Source organism: Apiotrichum porosum (assembly GCF_003942205.1).
Source record: "Apiotrichum porosum strain DSM 27194 chromosome Unknown scaffold_3, whole genome shotgun sequence".
Classification (NCBI taxonomy): domain Eukaryota; kingdom Fungi; phylum Basidiomycota; class Tremellomycetes; order Trichosporonales; family Trichosporonaceae; genus Apiotrichum; species Apiotrichum porosum.
The window spans coordinates 1,915,277-1,936,236 of record NW_021167110.1 but is presented as its reverse complement, the minus strand read 5'-3'; the positions used below and the strand labels follow the sequence as shown (position 1 = coordinate 1,936,236).

Here is a 20,960-nt window from a genome sequence, read left to right as displayed (position 1 = left end):
ATGACTGCGTGAGTGCATGAGTGTACTCGTCCCATCCTACCCCGGCCCCTGGCGAAACACATAACGCTTTGCCAAGAGCCCGCCAAGGTCAAGATTTCAGCGGATAGTGTGTTTCTGGGGCGACCCGAAAACGCATAACGCGCCCGCGTCCGTTGAAACTTGGCCGAGCTTTTTGAGCATACTTGGTTATCGAGCTTTTCGAGCTTTTTGAGCATGCTGGTTACAACCGAGCTTTTTGCTCGAAAAGCTCAGACATGCTTTATCCGGCGATCGTATCGTGCGTCTATGGATGGGCGCAACGGGCGCAAGAGCCGTCAGCGTTCAGTGCAACCCCCATGTGGCGTGATAGAGCAGGTCACATATCAATGGATCATTCGTAGAGGTGTGTCAATGTCAGCCCGTATGCAAGAGCCCAGTTAGCAAGTAGCTGTTGATCTGCATCAACCCCCGTCCAAGAACCGTTGACTGCAGCACCAACGTTCGAGTTACAGGCTGAAGAGTCGGCGTTCGACATGCCACATCAAGTCATGGACGACCAGTGCCTTCGTGGCGCAAAACTACATAGAACAGCGGGGAGCGACTTGGCGGATTCTACAGTGAGGACATCATACGTGCGACGCAGACGATCGCTCCCAAGAGTTCATGATAATATGCAAATGGGACACCCAAACAAACGTGGACCCATTCTCTGACGTCGACTGGGGGTGCGCGGACAGTCAGTGTCCGCGTCGTGGGGTAGGACATGAACGCCACGCCACGGCTTCCCATGACCTGCCACCAGGGTGATCGCCCGCCCACATCCACCCACAAGGGCTAGCACACTGCATGGGAGGGCCTGGAATCGGGGCAGCAGCCTCACGCACGCAGTATCAAGCGACATCAAGACCCCACCGGCCGTGTGGATTCATTGATCTCGATTTTCAGATGTTTGTTTTCCCACTTTGGCTAATAGCTCCTTCTCGGACGATGTGCCCTGCCCTGTCCCCGAACCCGCGGAGCGGCCGTTTCTGTGTCTTCATGGAGCAAGGAGCGAGTGTAGGGTATGGCGCTGTGCCCTTTGTACAGCCAATATATTTCAATCACTACGATCAATAACGTACGATGAACAAGTGGGCCATAGGGGGCGGCGCCGAGTGTGGGCAACAGTGTGGGGACGTGAGGTCAAGCCGATGCGCGATGGTATACGTTTGGTGTATGGCACAAGAACCACGCAGCTTATGGTCCTGGGACACAGTGCTCATCGACGTATCATGCCACAGTTGACCCATGGCCCATGGACGATACGACACGAGCGGCAACTGCGGCAATGGCAGGTTGGTTGTGCCTTTGGGTCGTGGCATGTGGTCGGGCCGCATCCTCCGGGCATATCTGCATATCTTAGGCTGGCGAGCCACTTGCAGCCAGTGGCTGAGGTTGTATCTGGCAGCTGGATGTACGCGACAAGCTGTGACCTGTGCGCGACCGGACTGATGTTCTTGCCCGCGATCTCGGACGTTGGCGCCTACCTCACCTCCGTTGCTCGTGACTCGCGCACGCGGCCCTGCGTTTGTGCACCTCCTGCAGGAGTGCAGGCCCACCGACTCAGGTCTCTCGTGCAGAAATAATTCTTTCTGAATCTCGCAATAGGGCAATGGGTGCGTCCACTCACTGGCCGTTGCGTTGTCTGCGCTCTCGTGCTTAAGCCCGGCGGGCCGTTGCGTGGCCCCCATGGGCGGGTTCTAACCTCCCCATACTCTTTGTCGGTCTGTTCCCTAGAAACGCGGGTCACAGAGCGTCCCTTCTCACACATCGCACGACGCGAGTCAGGTTTCCAGGTGGCCAGGTGGAGGGGGCAGGGCTTTGGCGGCAAGCCTGACAGCAAGCCTACAGCGAGCTTTGGGTGGGGATGGCCCATGGACGGGAGCATTCCTCGGGTATCTGCGGAAAGGGCATGGCGCCCCATAGAGCCGTTGCAAGCGTGTCGAGCGAGAGCGTTGGGGGTGTCTTGACAGACGGGGGCCAGATCGTCGCATCAGCGAGTCGCTAAACATACAAAGGCGCGCTTATCGCACCCCGTCTCTCCCCAGACACCCCCAATCGAACACTTCTCTTCGACGTCTATACCCAGCTTTCCACAGCTACTAGAATAACGTATCACTCTCGTCGCGCCCGCTTTTGATTTAATCCCTACCCCTCCCTCTCTCCACCAACCACACCGAACCAAAACAACACACTTTCAAGATGGCTCCCTCTGGTGACAAGGGCTTCAACTGGTCGAACATTGCTGTCGGCGCGACCATGAACCTGGTGAGTGACAAATGAGATCCTTTTCCTAAGAGACATGCTGACAAAGCGCTCAGTTCGAGGTGACCACCCTCGGCCAGCCCCTCGAGGTCGTCAAGACCCAGATGGCTGCCAACCGTACCCAGAGCATGGGCGACGCTATGCGCACCATCTGGTCGCGCGGTGGCATCAAGGGCTTCTACCAGGGCCTGATTCCTTGGGTAAGTGCAGCAAACACGACGACGTGTAGACGTGTAGCGCTGGCACGCTGGCACGCACAGTCAAAGCCACACCGGGCAACTGCTGACCCGACCAGGCGTGGATTGAGGCGTCGACCAAGGGCGCCGTGCTCATCTTCACCTCGTCCGAGATTGAGAAGTACGCTACCGGCTCGCTCCACATGTCCAAGGCTGCCGCGGGCATGCTTGGCGGTATCGGTGGTGGTGTCGCCCAGGCTTACGCTACCATGGGTGAGTGAGAACGGATGTGGCGGAGGGAGGACAGCCGGCGCCGGGGTATCGGCCTACCGGCGCCAATACCCGACAGAGCAAGCCTGCGCCCACACTCACGACCAATAACGGTCGTGTGCTGCTGCTGCTGTGTGGCCGTCGGGACCCCGCAAACTGCCGTGCTGACAATGGACAGGCTTCTGCACCTGCATGAAGACCGTTGAGATCACCCGCCACAAGCAGGTCGTGTCTGGCGGCAAGCCCGAGTCGACCTTCAAGGTCTTCGCCGACATTTACAGCAAGGAGGGCATCAAGGGTATCAACAAGGGTGTCAACGCCGTCGCCGTTCGCCAGGCTACCAACTGGGGATCGCGTTTTGGTTTCGCCCGTCTCGCCGAGAACGGTATCCGCAAGCTCCGTGGCATCTCCGAGGACAAGCCCCTCTCGGCCCCCGAGAAGATTGCCGCTTCCACCGTCGGCGGTGCCCTCGCTACCTGGAACCAGCCTATCGAGGTCGTCCGCGTTGAGGTGAGTAGTCGTCGTGTTGGAGTGCACAGGCAGAAGAGCAGGGGGCCGTGGCACACCCCCGGTCGGACACGGTGGCAATTTTCACCGAGTGCCCCGGACCGACCTTCTGCCGGCCCGCAGGCGCTCTCCAGCTCTCCACAGGCTCCCAGCTAGCTCCCAGGACACCCCTGACGCCCCCCGCAGATGCAGTCGGCTATCAAGAACAAGGACCCCAACCGCCCCGCCAAGCCCACCATCGTCAACACCCTCCAGTACATCTACAACCAGAACGGCATCAAGGGCCTGTACCGCGGCGTCGCTCCCCGCATCGGCCTTGGCATCTGGCAGACCATCTGCATGGTATCGTTTGCCGACTACGTAAAGAGCTGGGTAAGTCGCTTTCCGGGACTTTGAGCGTCTTAGACGACGTCTCTGGAGGTGTAGAACTGACAAAAACACCAACAGATTGCTGGCCAGCCCATCGGAAAGTAAAACCGGCGGATAAATCGCCGAACGGATGGTTCAGAGCCAGACTTGTAGCAGGTTGTTTGAAGAGAGTGCCCCGTATAGAGACCCCCGCACCCGTGCAGGCATGCATTAGTAAGAAACAATGGAGGGAAGAGGGGTTGACGTTGTCGGGGTTTTGTTGGAGGTCATAACACTTTGCCGCGCACAAGGACCGTCAGCTCAACTGTGCGTTCACCAAGCATAATGCAGGTACAGGGCTTGCGTAGCTATCTGGTGATATGATTGCTGAGAGCAGAGAGGCAGAAACGATCGACTGGTGTGCGGTTGAATGCAAAAGTGAAGGATCAAGTGGGAGATGATGGAGGTCATGAACCAGGAAGCTTAAAGGGGTGGAGCGTATATATGCTACTGTAGACCAGCTGTCGGCTGCGCTGTGAGATGATTTACATGTGTTGCGAAGCTCCTGAAACTGCATGATGCTATGCACATGGGTGCGCATGTCATGATAATCTGACGCGGGAGGAGAACTGCAATGGGGCACTGGTGCACTGGCGCACTGGACGCGTCGACGCGATGAAACCCAGCAGTTGGCAGCAGTGGCGACACGGGACTGGGGGGGACCCGTTGGCCATATGGCGACGGAACCAAATCGCCCCACCCAGGAAGAGTCGCAGCGTTGGTCGCGCGCGCCCGTCTACCAGGCTCTCTGGCCAGTCTGGGTTGTGGGCGCGCGTGTGCGGTGGATGCGTGCTGTTGGGAAACGCCACCTGGCCACTCTGGAACAGTCTTGCTCTCTCTTTCATCCTCCATCACACACCCACCCACTCTCCTTTCACTCTCCCTCCTCCCCCTCCCTCTCCTTCCCCACACAACGAAGTAGGCATCCCACCCCGCACCCCTCCTGCTCTCCACAACAACAACAACTAACGCGCACTCCAGGCCCACCGGCTGGCCCGCATCCTACCATGGCTTCGTCGACGCTCCGCCCCCACCGCTCCCCATCGCCCACGCCGCCGGCGGCCCCGGCCGTCGTCAACCCTTCCAACCCCGCCAAGCTCATGCGCCAGTCGCTCGGCCCTCCTACTACCTCAGGAAGCGCGTCCGCAGCCCGTGGTTTCGGTCTCGGACAGGCGCCGCAGGGAGCCGGTGGCCCCCTCTCCCAAGGCCGCCACGTCTCGACTTCGGGCGTGATGCTGGGTCTCGGCGGTTTGAGCAGCAGCAACCGCGACTCGCTCTCCCCCAGGCCTAACATGGGTGGCAGCCGCACCGTCTCGGCCGCGCCGGGACGTCCCTCGTCGGAATTCCTCCCCACTGGCCGCGAGTCGGCTCGTACCCCCGAGGCTGAGCAGATTGACCAGTGGTTCAAGCACCTCGCCTCCTGGGAGGCTACCCTCGTGAGTCGCGATGAAGAGCATGGCCAACCCTACACGCGAACCACAGCTGACATGTCCACGTAGGAGGAGATGGCCGCTGCGAGCACGGACCAAAACTTCACCGAGGAGCTGAGTGCCATCGAGCAGTGTGAGTGGGACATCTCTCCCCGGGGGAAAGCGTGCCGGCCGTGACGCGCGCCGTGCTGCGCCCCAGTGCGCGCGGACCACCAGGCGGCGTCAGCCCACGCATATACCGAAAAGCTCAACTGACATCGTTACCACAGGGTTCCGCGTGCTCTCCGAGGCCGAGCGTACGGCTGCTCTCTACTCGCTGCTGCAACACTCGACTCCGGTCCAGATCCGCTTCTTCCTCAGCGTCCTGCACCACATGGCCCAGGCCGACCCCATGGCGGCGGTTCTGTCGCCTACCCCGGCTGGTCCCCCTTCCATGCATGCTCAGATGGAGTCCAAGCTTGCTGGTATGGGTCTCAAGTCGCCCTCGGCTGGCGGCGGCACGGGCTTCACTGGCTCGCCCACCGCCAACCACTACCTTGCCCCCGAGTCGGCGCTCGAGTCGTCGGTTGCAAAGGCCAAGGTTCTCCGTCAGAACCGTATCTCTGCGCCTGGCACCCTTACCTCATCGTCCGAGGCGCGCTGGTCGAGCCAGCTCGACCAGGTTATTGAGCGCGGTCCGTCCCCGGGTCTTGACGACGCCAGCGTCCGCTCTCGCTCCCCGCAGCCTGACATTCGCCCCAAGAGCACCGACTTCTCTGGCGGCGCCGGTGGCCACGAGCCTGGCTCGTACGGCTCGCGCTCGACCACCCCCCGCCTTAGCACAGGTCCTGGTGGCCTTGGCCTTGGCCACCCCAGCGAGGTGTCGCCTGGTGCCACCTCGCCGCTGGTGCCCTCGGGCTCATGGGCGTCCATGGTCAACACGCCTATTGCCCCGATGTTTAATACCGACAAGGACTCTGTTAATGCCATCAGCTCGCTCGCCAACCTGCAGTTTGCCGCCGGTGCCGCTGCTGCCGCCAACCGTGTCCAGCTGGACGATGCCCGCAAGTACCGTCGCCCTACCGGCGGCAGTGCCGTGTCCCAGAGCCGCAACGTTTCGGGCATCTCGAACGCTGGCAGCTACGGTGGCCACGACGACGATGGCCGCACCTCACCTTACCCCGGTGGTGGTGGTGGCGGTGGTGGTTTCGGCGGCTGGGGTGCGGGCTCGCGCAGCGGTGGTGACTACACGTCGCTCGGCCTTGGCGACCCCGTCTCTCTGGGAGCTCTTAGCATGAACCTCGCCAACCTCAACATGGGTGGCAACCCGCTTGCGTCGCCCAACGCCGCCCACCTCCAGATGCTCGCGGTCGCACAGGCTCAGGCTCAGATCTCACAGGCTGCTCAGGCCGCTCAGGCTGCTCAGGCTGCCCAAGCTGCTCAACTGGGCGGTTACGGCTACCCCTCTGGCCAGTCGACTCTCAGCGCACCCCGTGCCAACCGTATCCCCTCGGGTCGCCGCTCGCCCATGCTTGGCGGCGGCCACGGCCACCCAGGCAAGTCGCCCTCCCCCGTGCCCATGGCGCAGGGCCAGGGTGGTGGTGCTGGCGGCGGCGCTGGTGTGGCCGGTCCCGACGACGTGGACATTAAGATCCTGGACGACGTCTCGAGCTGGCTCCGTGTGCTCCGTCTCCACAAGTACACGACCAACTTTGAGCACTCGAACTGGCGCGACATGGTCCAGATGACAGACCAGGACCTGCAGGACAAGGGTGTTGCTGCCCAGGGTGCCAGGAGCAAGTTCCTCAAGGTGAGTGGTTCACGCCGAGACACAGAGCGTGGGAAAGAGGGGTTTCACCTCGCTGCTGCGCACCACCAAATACAATTGGATACTGACAACTGCTTAGGTCTTCTACAACGTCCGCACCACCGCAGGCTTGCCGCACCCGCCTGGATCGGAGCAGTGGGCCCCCGGTGCCGACGGCAAGGACAAGGAGGACAAGTGAATGGACACTGCCCGCCCGGCTGTCGCTTGAAAACTTTGAAACTCGACTTTTGTCTTGAAATGACTTTATACCCCTTTGATGACGACATAACAGAGTGAGAGAGAGAGTGAGAGTGCTAGTAGTAGTAGGCGACAGACAGAGACAAATACATAACCAATCCCTACCCTATCCACGCCGCAGCTTCCCCCCAAGGTTAGTTTACAATCAGTGTTGTCTTCGAGTCGCAGCGCCAAGGACGTTGCGAGTCGAGAGGCGGAGGGGGGAAGCGTAGGGTTTTATCAGAGGATAGCAGGGAGAAAGGGGAGATGAGGTCTTATGCGGTAATTTGACGATGCATCTGTCTGCGACGACTGTGGAGAGGACCGGTTCTGGGACTCGTGTTCTCCCAGGCACTCACTGCATGGCCTACATCGCATGTGGCGGAATAATGTAGAGTCATGGAGTGTTCTTGACCATCTCGAGCTTGAACTGGACTGGGGGCAAGTATTTACCTCGTTTGGAAGCCACTACAGCTACTGTACTGCGCTACTACTGTAGCGATGTAGAAATGTTGCCGACGCGCCGAGCCACGAGATCCCACAGTGATGATTGCCGAGCAAGGCTCCCAGCAAGACGACAGAGGCAGAGGAGCATGTGAGAGGGGTTCACATTCATGGATAAGAGGGGGGATTGAATAGATTGGAGAGTGTATGCACAGTCGGATGCGTTATTCTTAGTCTCTATCTATGTCGCGCCACCCGCTCGTTGTTGATTTGGACTACTTGTCCGGCTTTTGCATCGTAACCTCGCTTCCTGCGTCGCGGTTCTCGCGCGCTCTGGATGTTCACTCTCTCCTCTCTGTCTCTCCTCTTTCGATGCCTCCCATCACCCTTCTACCCGCAGTCCCTCTCGAGTTTCCGCTACCTTTGGACAGGTTTGGCCAGTTCTATGCCTACATCGACGCGGTCGGCGATGACGATGTGCTGACGGAGAACATGCTCCAGTCAGCCATGAATCTCCTTACCACCCTTGCCTCTGGAAACGTGACTCCAGATGTCATGTCGACGGCTGGAATGCTAGTCGTCCGGGAAAAGGTAGACCTCGCCCAGATTCTTGGTGGCACGTCAGGCCAGACGACATCATTCACCCAGCAGCGTATCCCGGCCCTCTTGATCAAGTGGAAAAACGAGGTCGATGCGCTCAGAAAAGCTCAGGTGCCAGTGAGTGCGCCCATTTGGTGTGCCTCCTCAACGTTGTTAGAGTATCTAATAGCCTCTCAGAGTCAATCGCAGACGAGCAAGACGGTCGCCAGTCACCAGAGTGGTGTCCGCAACCCAGACATAGTGGTCATCTTCAAGCCGCCCTGAGGAAGAGGCCGCCTCCCCTACCCATCAGGAGCGGTGGTTTGTCCAGCAGCGGAAGCAACAACAGCATGCGCAGGAACAGCACAGCCAACGTTCAACTGCCTCGCCCTTGACACCAAACTGCACGCCTGAGCGTTTCAAGCGGATGTATGCCCAGGAAGAGATCAACCGTACGACCCCTCTTCACGCTAGAACCAGTGGGGACACCGATTCCGACAGCAGTGTAGACGAAGACGAGGTCAACAAGTGGGCCGCCTCTTTCACCCTTCGCGGCTGGCGCATCCGCCTCGTATCGTTTGGTGAATATGACGCTTTAGTGTCGGCCGCTACATGAATGCACTATAGACAATGAGGTGATGATGAGTTGACCATGGGCATGAATGAGACGGAGGTGTTGTTATTATGATACTGTTAGTGCACCCCAATGTTATAAACGGCATATGCTTATGCTTTCCATAAGTGATGTGATAGGCTTGATCCTTTGTCCGGCCCCGCACACCAGCCACTTCGCGGTTCATGTTTGGTCAACCCCCACAAACCCAACGAAAAGCTGTGTCCTCACGCACGCAGGAGAAAACTTAGCACCAGGTTAGATACGTGGATGGGTAGTGGCTGGATATGTCGTGGGAAAGATATCGTAGATGATCAAATAAAAAAAACCAAGTAAAATGAATTAAAACAACGCCAGAAACCCAGATCTTCCTTTTTTCGTCGTTACAACAATAACCAAGACTCCTCTGTCGTGTTTTCCAACTGCGTGTATTCCAGCTCATTCTCACAAGCCCAACAAAATAGACCCCTGCACACACCCACATCTCTCCTCACCACTGGTTAATCGTCCGGACGCTCGCGGGGGGCGAGCTGGGCGGGATCGGGAAGAAATCCAGTGGCGGGAGGACTGACCCTTTCCTCTTCTCCTTGACACTCGTGCCCCCGCTGCGGGTATCCTCTTCGGTCTCGAGCTCCGAGTCTGTCTCGGTCTCGGAGTCGTCGTCGCCCTCGTCGTCCTCCCCGCGCATCATTCCCATGCCCCGCAGGTCGGCGCCGGGGAGGTTGACGGTGAGGTTGGTCAAGCCGGTGGCGAGGTTCGGGACACTCCTGGAGGGCGGAGGGCGGGGGAAGTCCCGTGCACTGGCGAACCCCTGGCGGTGGATGGACTTTGACTTTGTGCGGGAGACGGGGTGGGCGCCGTCAATGCCGATGCCGATACCTTTTGAGCCAGGGAATGAGGCCCCGGTTGCTGTCACCGGCGCGCTGCCTGGTCCGTCGCGGTGGCCATAGCCATTGCCGTGTCCGTGGGTCTTGGCAATAGTCATGCGGGTACGGTGCGGACGAGTGATGTTCTGCTCCACCGTCGGAAGAGGACTAGTGGGGATCGGTGCCACGTCGGACTTGGGCTCGGTGATCTTGTACACCTTGTTGATTTCCTCAAAGTAGTGGTACTCGATCTGGTAGCGGCGGAGTTCTGCAGAATGTCAGCCCAGTGCTGCCCTGGTGTCCTGGAGGCGTTACATACTCTGAGCGGCAGTGAGGAAGCCAGACTCTGGTGTCCACTCGTCCGTGGTGAGGATGACGGCCTCGAGCAGCTCCGCGCCCTTGAGACCCTCGCGCTTGGCCACGGCGTTTAGTTCATTGCGACACGCATCGACGAAGCGCGGGTTGCTGCAGAGACTTTCCAGGTTGGGGTAGTTGTTGAATCCATTCTTCTTGGCAAAGCTGGCCAGATTCGTGGGGTGGGCGACAACCACCATGGCAGGGTTGTGGTGGCCGACATCGGGAATGATACAGCCGTTGTACACAAACGTGCAGCCCTTGTAGATTGCCTCGAGGCGCTCCAGAAGCACATACCGGCCCTGTGCAAGACGGACATGGTTCTTTACACGGTCAATGACGTTGAGCGTGCCATCCTTGTTCCACTGGCCGATATCGCCCGTCTTGAACCACCCATCGGGGGTGAACGCGATCGCATCGAGTCCCGGACGCTTGTAGTATCCCTTGAACATGGCCGGCCCACGGATGTAGATTTCGCCACGGGGCGGGTTGTCGTGTGAGAAGTATCCAAGGCCTTCCTCGGGGCGGTCGACAAGCTTGATCTCGACACCGGGCATGGGACCTCCCACAGCCCCAAAGGTGGGCCAATGTGGATGGCAGAGGCACGCCATGGCCGTCCCCTCTGTCAAGCCATAGCCTTGGATCATCTGCACAAGGGCGGCACTCAGAAAGGCCTGGGTGGAGCGGGCAATGGCAGAGCCCCCATTGAAGAGCGTCCTCAGCCGTCCGCCGGTGGACTGTTGCACCTGTTTGAACACGAGCGCGTTGGTGACGCCAATCACACCGGGGATGGACTTTTGGATTGCCTGGCTCTTGGCCTTGACGGCCATGTTGAACACCGCCTTCTTGAGGGCTCCAGACTCTTCAACCTTGCTGAGAATGCCTTTGCGCAGCAGCTCCCACACCTGTGGCACGGCGATCATCATGGACTTAGGAGAGCAGGTCAGCAAAGCTCGACCGATGCTAAGACGCCCTCACTCACCGGCCGTATCTCCTGGATATCATTCTTGCAGTACTTGACTCCAGCATCTGTTAAAGTCTTGATACGGCCGTAGGCGATGGGCAGGCCGGCAAAGATAAAAGTCATTTCCACAGCAAACTCGAGAATGTGTGCTTGAGGGAGGAAAGCGAGGTACACATCCTCACCCTCGAGAATGTCGCCCATGATGCCGTGAGACGAGCCGACGGCAGAACACACCGCTCCGTGGGTGAGCAGCACACCTTTGGGCTTTCCGCCGCCGCCACTCGTGTACATGCAACAGAACACCTCTTCGCGCTTGGCCCTGTGGGCCTGAACATGTGGGTTCTCGAGACCAATGTCGCGCAACTCGTCGATCGTCATGATCTCGATGTTTTCGTACCCGCGCAGATTCTCGAGGGTCGCCGGGTCCGCCTTGCCGTCGTACACGATGAGCTTGATGTTTGTCTTGGCAATGAGACGTTCGAGGTTGGGCAGCAGGTCGGCGTTGGTGAACACGCCTTCGGCTTCGGCCTCGACTAAACATTCGCCCAAAACGGTCTGCGTGGCTGTGTTGTACACAGTGCAGATTGGCGCCCCATTGAAAGCACACGCCTGAGCCATCATCATCCAGTTGCGTCTGTAGATCAGCGTCAGCACAAGGCCACGGGAAATGGGCGCCACTCGTCCAATTCCTACTTGTTAATCAACGACGCTACTCACGATGTTCCACTGTAGATTGCAAAGAAGCCACGGTTGCCACGCAGCCCGACCCCAAGCTCACGCAGGCCGCTTCCAAGGTCGCGCACCTCTTGAAGGGCTTCGGTATAGCTCATGAATTTCACGGGGCCCAGGCGTAGACGCTCGCCTTGGCGGGCGACGGAGGTTGCGCTGCTGCCTGCCGACTGGCCGCTACGCAGACTCGTGGCGGGCGAAAGGGGCTCGTGGTAGACTTCAAGCACATCGCGCGTACCGAAACCGCCCTTGTCGCCGTGGTGGCGCGAGGCGTAGAGCATGATATCGTGCACAGTGTCGACGCCGTGTGCTGGTCCTGAGTGCGCGTCAGCTCCCACACAACAACAACAAACACGTTAGTTCCTGAAGACTGGGCCTACGACGACCTTGCCACTCCTTGCCTTGGGCGAGGTCCAGCTACTCACGCATTGTGAGCTCCTTTGTGCAATAGCTTCGCCGCACACGCGTTTCGCCCTTGGGCTTGGGCTTATCTGCGTCCAGCTCCCAGCTTGCTGGCTCATTGTTCTTCCTCGGCGCCATCTCGAGCGGCGGTAGGACGAGGGGATGTTGATGTGGAGGGACAGGGACGGGAAACGCAAGGTGGGTGAGGTTGACGAGGGTGTGTTCGCTTGCGACGGGGCGATGGTGTGATGAGAATGGCCAGCACACGCCGTACTTTACGTGGAGCCACGACGTATGCGAATGGGAGTAAGATGAACACGAACTCCTTGTGTTCACCAACTGACCTGAGGGAGATGGGCTGCGCTGGTCGCGAGCAGACTCCGGTGCATACCTACCTGGGCGTTCCAATGCCTCCACCGCCGATGCCGTACACTAGCAGCGTTGTGGGGATCCAGCGGCAGGTTGAGCTCGCCAAACCGGTAGACCAGTGGCCAGTGGGTGGCTTTGGGCGAGGTGACAGGTACGCGCACCTGAAGGCTGCGCTGCTTCCCTTGTTGCGGCGTTGCAGCTCTTCTCCATGCAATGTCCAGTGGGAGCGCAGGAGAACCTGCTGCACCATCATGAGGCAATGAGGGGAGAAGCGGCGTGCAACGAGGCTGGCGGCGGCGCTTGTTGTCTTGAAACGAGTGTCCCGCGGGATCGGCGGAGCGATCGACCCGCATCTACTCCGCAGACCAACACCCGCTGGGGAGAGAGTGGTGAAGGGCACCAAAAACCCTCTGGCTGGCCTCTGGCCTCTGGCCTGGTGGCTCCCAACCGAGACCCAAGTCTTAACCGGTATGGCACACAGGCAGTAGTGTGCGCGCACAGTGTGCGATTCGGACGAGGCCGAGCGAGATCTTTGGTCCTCTCTTGCCTCGCTCTTGGACGGAACGAACATTCAAGTGGCGCACGCACGCTCGCGGCACACGCCGCCACGCTGTCATCCTTTGCGATCGCTTTTGGTACGCGGCCCTGGTCACGACAGCGCCAACGAAACCCATGGCAGGGGCATGGCACTGCAGCCAAGTGCCAAGAGGAGTCGCTGATCACTTGTCGCCAGGAGCAACTGCAGGACGGACTCTGGGATGGCTTCTGGGGTACACGACTTCTCTGTGCCTTTTGTTGACCGCCCTTGTCCCCATCTGCAGTCTGCCCCGCACACTTCCTTAGTTGACCAGCCAGAACTTGGAATGCAGGGTTTAGGCTTCACCGTTGCCCAATCTCGATCTGAGCGTCGTGGGCCTGGGGTGTGACTGTCCTACGAAATGGGGGCTGCATGCTGCATACGCAGTGAACCTTCACTACGACGCCTGATCCGGTGTCTGAGAAACCTCGGCAAACTGCTGTCACAGGCCTCGCTCCGAGAAGCCGCGCTCCTAATTTCGGCTTCCTGCCGTAAACATCCTTGGACTCCTTGTCCAGCATTCCACATATTCGTTCGTGTTCCAAAAGGAGCAGCTCACAGTGTTACTGACAGAACGCGGGCATACGCCGCCTTGTTGTTAGTGGCAAAGCTTGTGGCACCTCTACACTGTGTTTCTCTGAAGTCTCGACGGAATCGCACAATGTTGAAAGCGAAGGGGGCAGTCGCACCTTGTTTCCGGTTCGTCCTCCCGGCCGCCCGTCGATCCCCTACCGTTAACTCGTTCCACTCCTTTTTCTTCGTCCGTTCACTCCTCATCAAGTTGTCTTACCTCTAGACCAAAATGGGAAATGCAGGCAGTGTGACCCTGCAGAACGATACGACAACACTTGAGCCTCGGCACCTGGTGTGGCTCATGCCCTGCATGTGATGCGGATGGCTTCCCTCCGACGCGTCTCCGCAGGGATGTGGTAGCACACTGCTCGAAGACCAATGAAGCTCCGAGAAGACGTTGAGCACAAGGCATACTCGTGCACACTGCTGGTCTCACCGTACCAATGGAAACTCTCCCTTTTCAGGCGGTACAGCTACACGGCTTTGTGGGTCGTATGTTCAGGCCCTGGAGAGGCGGTATCTGCGAACAGCGGGGAGGCGGAATGTCGGGACGACTCATAGGGGCAAGAGGACTTCCGAGGCACAGTAGAGGTCAGGACGCGCGGCAGATGAACGAGCGCCTCAACCCATCTGTCGACATTACGGGAATGAACGACTGTTGAGACGGGAATGATCTCAACAGTCGTTCCCTTCAGGCTCGCTCTCGTTGATGGTTGGCTGCCTTTCGTCACCGCACGCCACTTGCTCCCCTTGCTCGCTCCCTTTCCGGCTTTGTTTCCTCGCAAGGCCGCCACTTGCGTCGTAATTCAATCTCCTTACTCCCTTGTCAACTGCTCAAGCAGGTAGGGAAGGATGCGGGGTGGGAGTGGGAGTGGCTCAGGAATGGACTGCCACTGATCCACTGCGGACCAGCAGCTTGGTAAGCTAGGACCGAGGTACAGACCGTGAATCGTCTGGAAGCATATGCTGGTGCATACGCATAACAAAGCATTTGTTTTCCGCAGGATTCGGGATTGGGGCGTGCGGTTGTTGTTGCATCCTCGGCACTGCTGATAGGGTACTCAGTTATGGTCACAGGCCATCGCTGCAAAACGCCACCATCTGGTAGCAGGAGACGGTGTCCAGCGCCAGTTTCCATCCAGCCCAGGTCACGCTCTCAGTGGCCAGTCTAGGCATGCCGAGTGATGGGTTTTGCCCCACTGTGTCCTCTCGCGAGGAGAATAACTGAACGGTGCAGGGAAGCAACAGGCGCTGTTACCACATGTGTTGGTCTGCGAGGCGCTGAGGAAGCAAGATTGCGCAAATACCATGAACCGAGCAAGACGGCGAGGTGTGCGGAGTCGTAGCGCTACCAGACTACCAGACGGACAACCATGCGCCGCCACACGTTACCGTTTGCCCTAATGGCACCATGCAAGTCGCACGTCTGCAGTCCAACGCGCGCGCCCCAGGGCATTGAACCTTGCGGTTGCCGTGAGGCTCGACCACATCGAAAAGGTGCGAATTGCCGTCCGTGGGGAGCACACGTTGGTTGTGCTGGATTCCAGCGGTCCAATACTCCTGCAGACAAAGTGACAGCAAACAAGTTCATACCGCAACAGTGGACAGATCACTGTACAGTACAAAGAGAAGAGGATGGAAGAGTGGAAAAATCTAGGCTAACGAGAGCCATGACCGCAGACCCAGAGTAGTCCTGATCGAGTTATCTCCCCGCTCCCTCATAAGAATCGAGAGCGGTTTAACCAGCAAGCTGGTATGAAAACGTCACCAAATTGCACTAAAGCCTCTGGTGCCGGGGCCCAAGCAAAGGCATTGGGCGCTTCCAGGTTGAAATCACGCTTGCGCATGACCAGAGCTGGACCGAGAGACCCACGAGGCGAAAGACAAGTCTCTGCCTAGAGATCAAACGACGCGGCACGAGGCAGCTCCCACGCTCATACCAAGCCGTCCGCACGAGCATACCCTCAGCGACCCCTCCTTTCTTCCTCAACTTGCGTTGAGGAAGAGACAGTGGTGCGCTTCTCTGGGAGTGACGACCGGAATCGACACGCTCTGCGGTGGCGCATTTCTGGTCGAGCGCGACGCGCGGAAAAGGGGGATTACGCGCGGGTCCTTTGGGACCGATAGATGGGGGCTAGAATGCCAGGACCTTATCCCGCTCGCGAGTGAGGCTGTGCTAGACGAGCTAGACTGCCGTGTGTGGCGAGCATTGTGACCTTGAGACTGCGGTGGGAGAGAAAACAAAGAACAGCGTCAGATTTCAGTTAAGCGGCGGCGACGCGTCTCGCACCGGGAATCTCGGGGTTTCCGGCGTTATGGCAACGTGGCAACCAGGTCGCTCCGCGCTCCAGCTGACGGTGTGAGTGCTGTTGACACAGTGCTCAGTGCACGTCCTCCACAGTGCATCGCATGGGCCTCGGTGGGCATTCTCGCAGTTCGTAGCACATTACAGCTCGCAGCAGACTCGCATCATTAGCACGTATGACATGGTGGGCCAGATCTACAGTACTACAGAATAAGAGGAGAAAGAGGGCCGGTCATTAAGCAAGCGTGTGTGGTTTTACGACGACTTCTCGGGGGCAGCAGCGGCAGCGGCGGCGGCCTGGGCAGCCTCCTTGGCCTCGACCTCGGCGTTGACGGGGGCCGAAACGGGGACAGCCGAGGGAGCAGCGGCGGCAGCGGCGGGGGCAGCAGCGTCAACGGGCTCGTTGGGGGGAGTGGGAGCCTGGCTAGCCGACTTCTTCTGCGCCTCGTTAGAGTCAGCTACAGCTGCAATGGGCCGTAGTCCGCGAGGTACTCACAGCAATACGCTTGGCCTCCTCGTGGACGTCAAGAACCTGCTTCGAGGTGTCCTGGTAGAACTTGGCAACCCTACAACGGGTTAGTAGGCTGCACGGATGTCGCGAGACGGCCGCTGCCAACTCACTGCTGGCCAAGGGGGGTGGAGAGAGCCTTCGAGTAGTAGCTGTGGAACTTGGTGCTGACACCACGCTGCTGGTCGGCCTCGCGGGCCCTGCTGGCGAAGGTGTTGGCGTGCTCCAGAGCCTTGGACGAGACGGTCTTGTTCTCGCCGACAAAGCGCTCGCCGGCCTTCTTGTCAATGTTGTCAAGGAACGAGAGGAAGCGCTTCGAGATACCCTGCTTGCCTGATGAATTGTTAGCAACAAACAACAATGACGGTTGATTCGGGAGATTGGATGGAATGACGCGCTTTTTGGCCTCGCGATGACGTCGAGAGACCGAAATGCACGCGTCCAGCGAGTCCCAAAATGACCCGGCAGCGGCACTGGGCCGCACGTCACGAGCAATCGTAAAGCACACCGCTGACACCAGATCTCGCGACGCTTACACTGCTGTGCAGCTCTACTCCAGGTATCCCGTCAATACTTACTGTCGACGTCAATGGCCTTCTGGATGATGTGGTCGCCGAGGAGGTAGCCGTTGGCGAGGTACTCGGCGGCGATAGCGGCCTGGTGGTCAGCTTTGAAAAAGGTAGATGGGTTCGTCAGCTTACCTTGGGCTTGTCCTCCTGCTCGATGTGGTGCTCAACAGGGGCAGACGACTCGGCGGTGGGGAGAACAGCCTTGTCCTCGGCAGGGGCCTGGGTGGTCACCTCGAGGTGAGCGCCGTCAAGCTATACATGTCAGCACGATGTCCACGTTGTGCTTGTGGATGTAGTTGAGGTGGCCAAAGAGGTGGCTCTGTAGCGCGTGGGAGCGCGCCGGGCCGCCATTCATCCACCTCAGCTGCACGCCAAGCCAGTCTACGCACGGTACCGCCGTTGAGCATGCTGAAAGAGCGTCAGTTGAGGCATCCTTGCAGGCGGCAGGACACTTACAGCGAGGTGCGCATAGCGCTCTGCTTCTCAAAGGTAATGTCGGCCTCAGTGCCAAACTTCTTGACCGAGGTGAGCTTGCCGCAGACTGGGTAGTGTGAGTTTCGCGTCTCGAGCTGGTCGTCATTGGCGTTTCACTTACATGAGAAGAAGTCGTGGAGCTTGGCCTCGGTGGTCTCCGGGGCGAGGCCCGAGACGTGGATGGTGTAGCCAGTGGACATTGTGGATGGGATGTGGTGAGATGTGTAGAGTGTGAGATGGGAAGAGAAGGAACAAAGGATGCAGCACAGGTTGGCTATGAACGCACTGGCGCAAGCGAGAGAGATGCCACGCTGCGGTGGCGGATAGCTGGGCGGGACGGGCGCAAACGGGGCTGCGCTGCGTAGTGCGCGCGATCGACGGCGGCCACGGCGGCAATAACAACCTATGACGTAGTGGGACGCTCTTTTCACAGCCATTGTGTGTTTTTTTGGCCCGCCCACACCCATACACATACAACGCGTCATATTCTCTCAAATGACACACGCTGACGACTGAAACACACGTATACAAGTCGCAGATCCTTCGGTTAGGACAACAGAATAAGCGCAGAACAAACAGGTCACACCAGTGAACATTTGAAGTTAAAAGCACACACTTGATCACACAACTGGGACTGTTCGACGAACAAAGCGTCGAAAAGCGGCGTTCTCGGACGCCTCAGGCCTTCCAGACCGCCCGCACATGCAAGATGATCCAATGAGCATGCCACGCGTCAGCCTCTGACGTCGGGACCCGGTTATGCCTGCTGCTTGCTTTGACAGTCTTCCCGTGTAGACTGAAATTCGCCCTGTTAAGTGTGTGTCTCAACAACAGTCGTGTTGGCTGGATGCACTGGACACATGTTCACATCTAAGATACATACAATAACAGTCATAAACTATGATTTTTTAAGAAACGTTCGGGCGTGACAGAAGGGACATGGGGGATAGCAGTGCTCGAATTACCACGCCGGTGCCTCCTTGGGTGGCGGGGTGCACGGTCGGGTGAGGAAAGGCGGCAGGTCGTCCGTCAAGACGCTCTGCATTCTGTCCTCGAGCGACTGGCAGCTAAAGCCGCATGCACAGTTCTTCCACTCGTTGCAGTCGTCAATTGTCGAAGTGAAGCGAAGTTCACAGACTGGACAGTTGCCGTTGAGGTTGCCGACCATCCTCGGATCGTGGTCGTGGCGCGCGTGGGGGAAGGTTGTGACGCAAGTGGGGCAAGCCTGCTCATTGAAGGGAGTCTTGCACAAGGCACATGGGCCGAGGTCGTGGACGTTCAATGAGTCATAAGTCGGCAATGAAAGGTGCTCGGGGATGCAGCAACACGACGGGATGATGGTGTTGATGTGGTGCTTCATGAGACGGAGGGAACCAGTGCGGTTTTGGACGTTGGGCGGAAGCTTGTTACCGCGCACATCCTCGCCTGCCACTGCGTACCAGATGTGGAAGACGAGCTGGTGCGATACGTGTATCGGGGTGACGATACTGAGAGACATTAGCAAATGCCGCTTGATCAAACGGAGAACTGTTGACTTACCCTTCAAGAGTGGATGGGCGACCGGTGTGGTCATTTGGCAATCGGCCAATACCCGTGATGCGAATGAAGCCCTCGTCCTTTCCTCCTGCCTCCTTTCCACGCCAGAGAGCAGGCGTGTCCCGCCCCAGCCTGCCTCCAGGAGCGGGTTTTGTGCCCTGCTGCCAGACGAGGAACGGCGTGGTTGACGAGATTGGCTCGGTCGGCTTTGGGTCGCGTGGCGATGTGATTGTTGCCTTTTGCTCCAGATAGACAGCCGCGTAGAAGAGTGTTACGCCTGGCGAGGGGTCGGGGAACACAGCGTTCGTCTTCAGGACAGCCGAGACAGTCCACACATCAGACAAGTACCGGAGCTCCATGGGGCCCAAGCCGTCAATGGCGGTACGCGCGTTGTCATCGAGGGCGTTGACGCCATTGTTCGGGTCCGGGTTGTATATCAAACCAATGCTGCGCGTCTGGGTGACTGAACCACGCAGCCAAGGCACTTCCTCGCCAGTGGCAGCGACAGGCTCGCTCCAGCTGACGGTCATGTTCTTCAAGATCTTGTCCTCGGGTGGGAGGTCGGGGTTGTCGTTACATGACAATGGCGCATCGACAGACGTGACTCCCAAGCCTACCAGCTCGGCAATGAGGTCGCTCCTCACGTCGCCGAGCGGGGTGACGTCGTATGGCGCCAATGAGTAGGGTACGACAATGGCGAAGCTAAACCTGAGACAAACCGCGTCAGCAAAAAGTGTGTCCGCATCCGGCACCGTGCATTAACACACCTCTGTACGCCTTCCTCGAGAATGATTGCACCTTTCACCTCGATGCCTCGGTTGAACAGGACGTCCTTTTCCCAGCCCCGCTTGTCGCCCATGTTGAGCCGACACACGCTCCTCATGGTCAACTTGATGGATCGACACCGACGCCGACCCATGCCTCTGGGGACCTCCACCTCGAGCACGCCACTGATCTCGCGGTCATGGAACATGGGTGCGACAGAGGTGCTGGTGCCGAGTGACTGCTCGTCGACGCGGTTGCGGTGCATCATGAAGCAACCATAGGAGTCGACGTTGATCCGGCACGTAATGTTCTTCTGCCTTGCCGGCGAAGCGGGGCGAGATGACGGCCGGGAGTTGGCTTTTGAGCTGCCAAAGAAGCGCATGGCGAACGATGAAGATGAAGGGGATTCTGTGGTAGCCATGTTGCCTGGCTGATGGTGTTATATGACAAATGATGTAGATGCTAAGAAACACGGTCAGCTTCGGTGGCAACGAGTCGATATTTTGGTCAATTGGGTCCCGAGCAGAGGAGCGACACAACCTGTGGAGGCCGTCAAGGTGGCTTTTTTGCCCTGTTGCGTTGCTGCATGACCTCGTGCTTTTGCTTCGGATGCCTCCGTCCCGACTGTTCTGTCTGCAATGGTCTCCTGGCCTTGGTGGATGACTCCCCAGAGTCCAGGCCACCTATCCGCCCTGTTGCTCTGCCCGGCGCAACATCGCAACACCGGGCCGGACGAACGTCTGGGAACTACCAATGACGAGGGCCTATTGGATCAGATGTTCCGGTTAATCTAAAATAACCACAACTACCGACTCGTTTCGAGGACAACTTCGGCTGCGCACAACTTATTCCAGCACATACATCGAGCCGTGTAGTGTGTTCTCAAGCACGCGATAGAGTCCCTGCTACGAATACCCTGCGCTCAATCACTGCTCTCTGGAGCTCTAAACATCGTGATGTCCGCCGCAGTCGTGTGCGGCTGCAAGCTGTTGCTGGCCAAGCACGTGCCAAGTGGCTTGCATGTGCGGGAACTGCGCTCGAGTTAACATTCATTCCGCCGTTGGATTTTTGCTTACTCATTGGATCAGTTGTTGCTTCCATTTGTGCAAACTCGGCCGACGATGTCACGCGCCGGCGTTTAACGGCCACCAGAGTGACCAGCCAAAACAATCAACCTCTTTGGCATGAGCATGAACGCCGGACATCGGCGAAACATAGATCCAAGGATCTTTTCTG

The 20,960-nt window shown here is 58.5% G+C and overlaps 6 protein-coding genes across 6 annotated transcripts; 3 read left to right on the top strand and 3 right to left on the bottom strand.

The window, feature by feature from the left end:
- Positions 1 to 2,220: 2,220 nt before the first annotated feature.
- Positions 2,221 to 3,710, top strand: YHM2 (Mitochondrial DNA replication protein yhm2; the record flags this gene model as incomplete). Its single annotated transcript, XM_028621768.1, has 6 exons — positions 2,221 to 2,286; positions 2,340 to 2,483; positions 2,579 to 2,732; positions 2,908 to 3,239; positions 3,423 to 3,608; positions 3,684 to 3,710. The coding sequence occupies 6 exons, from the start codon at positions 2,221 to 2,223 to the stop codon at positions 3,708 to 3,710; spliced, it is 909 nt and encodes a 302-aa protein (XP_028478220.1).
- Positions 3,711 to 4,651: 941 nt separating this feature from the next.
- On the top strand, positions 4,652 to 7,059 carry EHS24_006296 (uncharacterized protein; the record flags this gene model as incomplete). Its single annotated transcript, XM_028621767.1, has 4 exons — positions 4,652 to 5,080; positions 5,144 to 5,207; positions 5,344 to 6,863; positions 6,961 to 7,059. 4 exons carry the CDS (start codon positions 4,652 to 4,654, stop codon positions 7,057 to 7,059), a joined length of 2,112 nt encoding a protein of 703 aa, XP_028478219.1.
- An 854-nt stretch (positions 7,060 to 7,913) lies between these two features.
- EHS24_006295 (uncharacterized protein) lies at positions 7,914 to 8,405 on the top strand (the record flags this gene model as incomplete). The annotated part of the gene is made up of 2 exons (XM_028621766.1): positions 7,914 to 8,258; positions 8,319 to 8,405. 2 exons carry the CDS (start codon positions 7,914 to 7,916, stop codon positions 8,403 to 8,405), a joined length of 432 nt encoding a protein of 143 aa, XP_028478218.1.
- Positions 8,406 to 9,223: 818 nt separating this feature from the next.
- FAA4_2 (long-chain fatty acid-CoA ligase) lies at positions 9,224 to 12,186 on the bottom strand (the record flags this gene model as incomplete). Its single annotated transcript, XM_028621765.1, has 5 exons — positions 9,224 to 9,867; positions 9,919 to 10,882; positions 10,936 to 11,551; positions 11,635 to 11,962; positions 12,072 to 12,186. 5 exons carry the CDS (start codon positions 12,184 to 12,186, stop codon positions 9,224 to 9,226), a joined length of 2,667 nt encoding a protein of 888 aa, XP_028478217.1.
- A 3,941-nt stretch (positions 12,187 to 16,127) lies between these two features.
- Positions 16,128 to 17,623, bottom strand: EHS24_006293 (uncharacterized protein; the record flags this gene model as incomplete). The annotated part of the gene is made up of 8 exons (XM_028621764.1): positions 16,128 to 16,310; positions 16,369 to 16,438; positions 16,494 to 16,713; positions 16,959 to 17,037; positions 17,082 to 17,201; positions 17,339 to 17,357; positions 17,406 to 17,490; positions 17,545 to 17,623. The coding sequence occupies 8 exons, from the start codon at positions 17,621 to 17,623 to the stop codon at positions 16,128 to 16,130; spliced, it is 855 nt and encodes a 284-aa protein (XP_028478216.1).
- Positions 17,624 to 18,384: 761 nt separating this feature from the next.
- EHS24_006292 (uncharacterized protein) lies at positions 18,385 to 20,145 on the bottom strand (the record flags this gene model as incomplete). The annotated part of the gene is made up of 3 exons (XM_028621763.1): positions 18,385 to 18,910; positions 18,963 to 19,667; positions 19,727 to 20,145. The coding sequence occupies 3 exons, from the start codon at positions 20,143 to 20,145 to the stop codon at positions 18,385 to 18,387; spliced, it is 1,650 nt and encodes a 549-aa protein (XP_028478215.1).
- Positions 20,146 to 20,960: the final 815 nt, after the last annotated feature.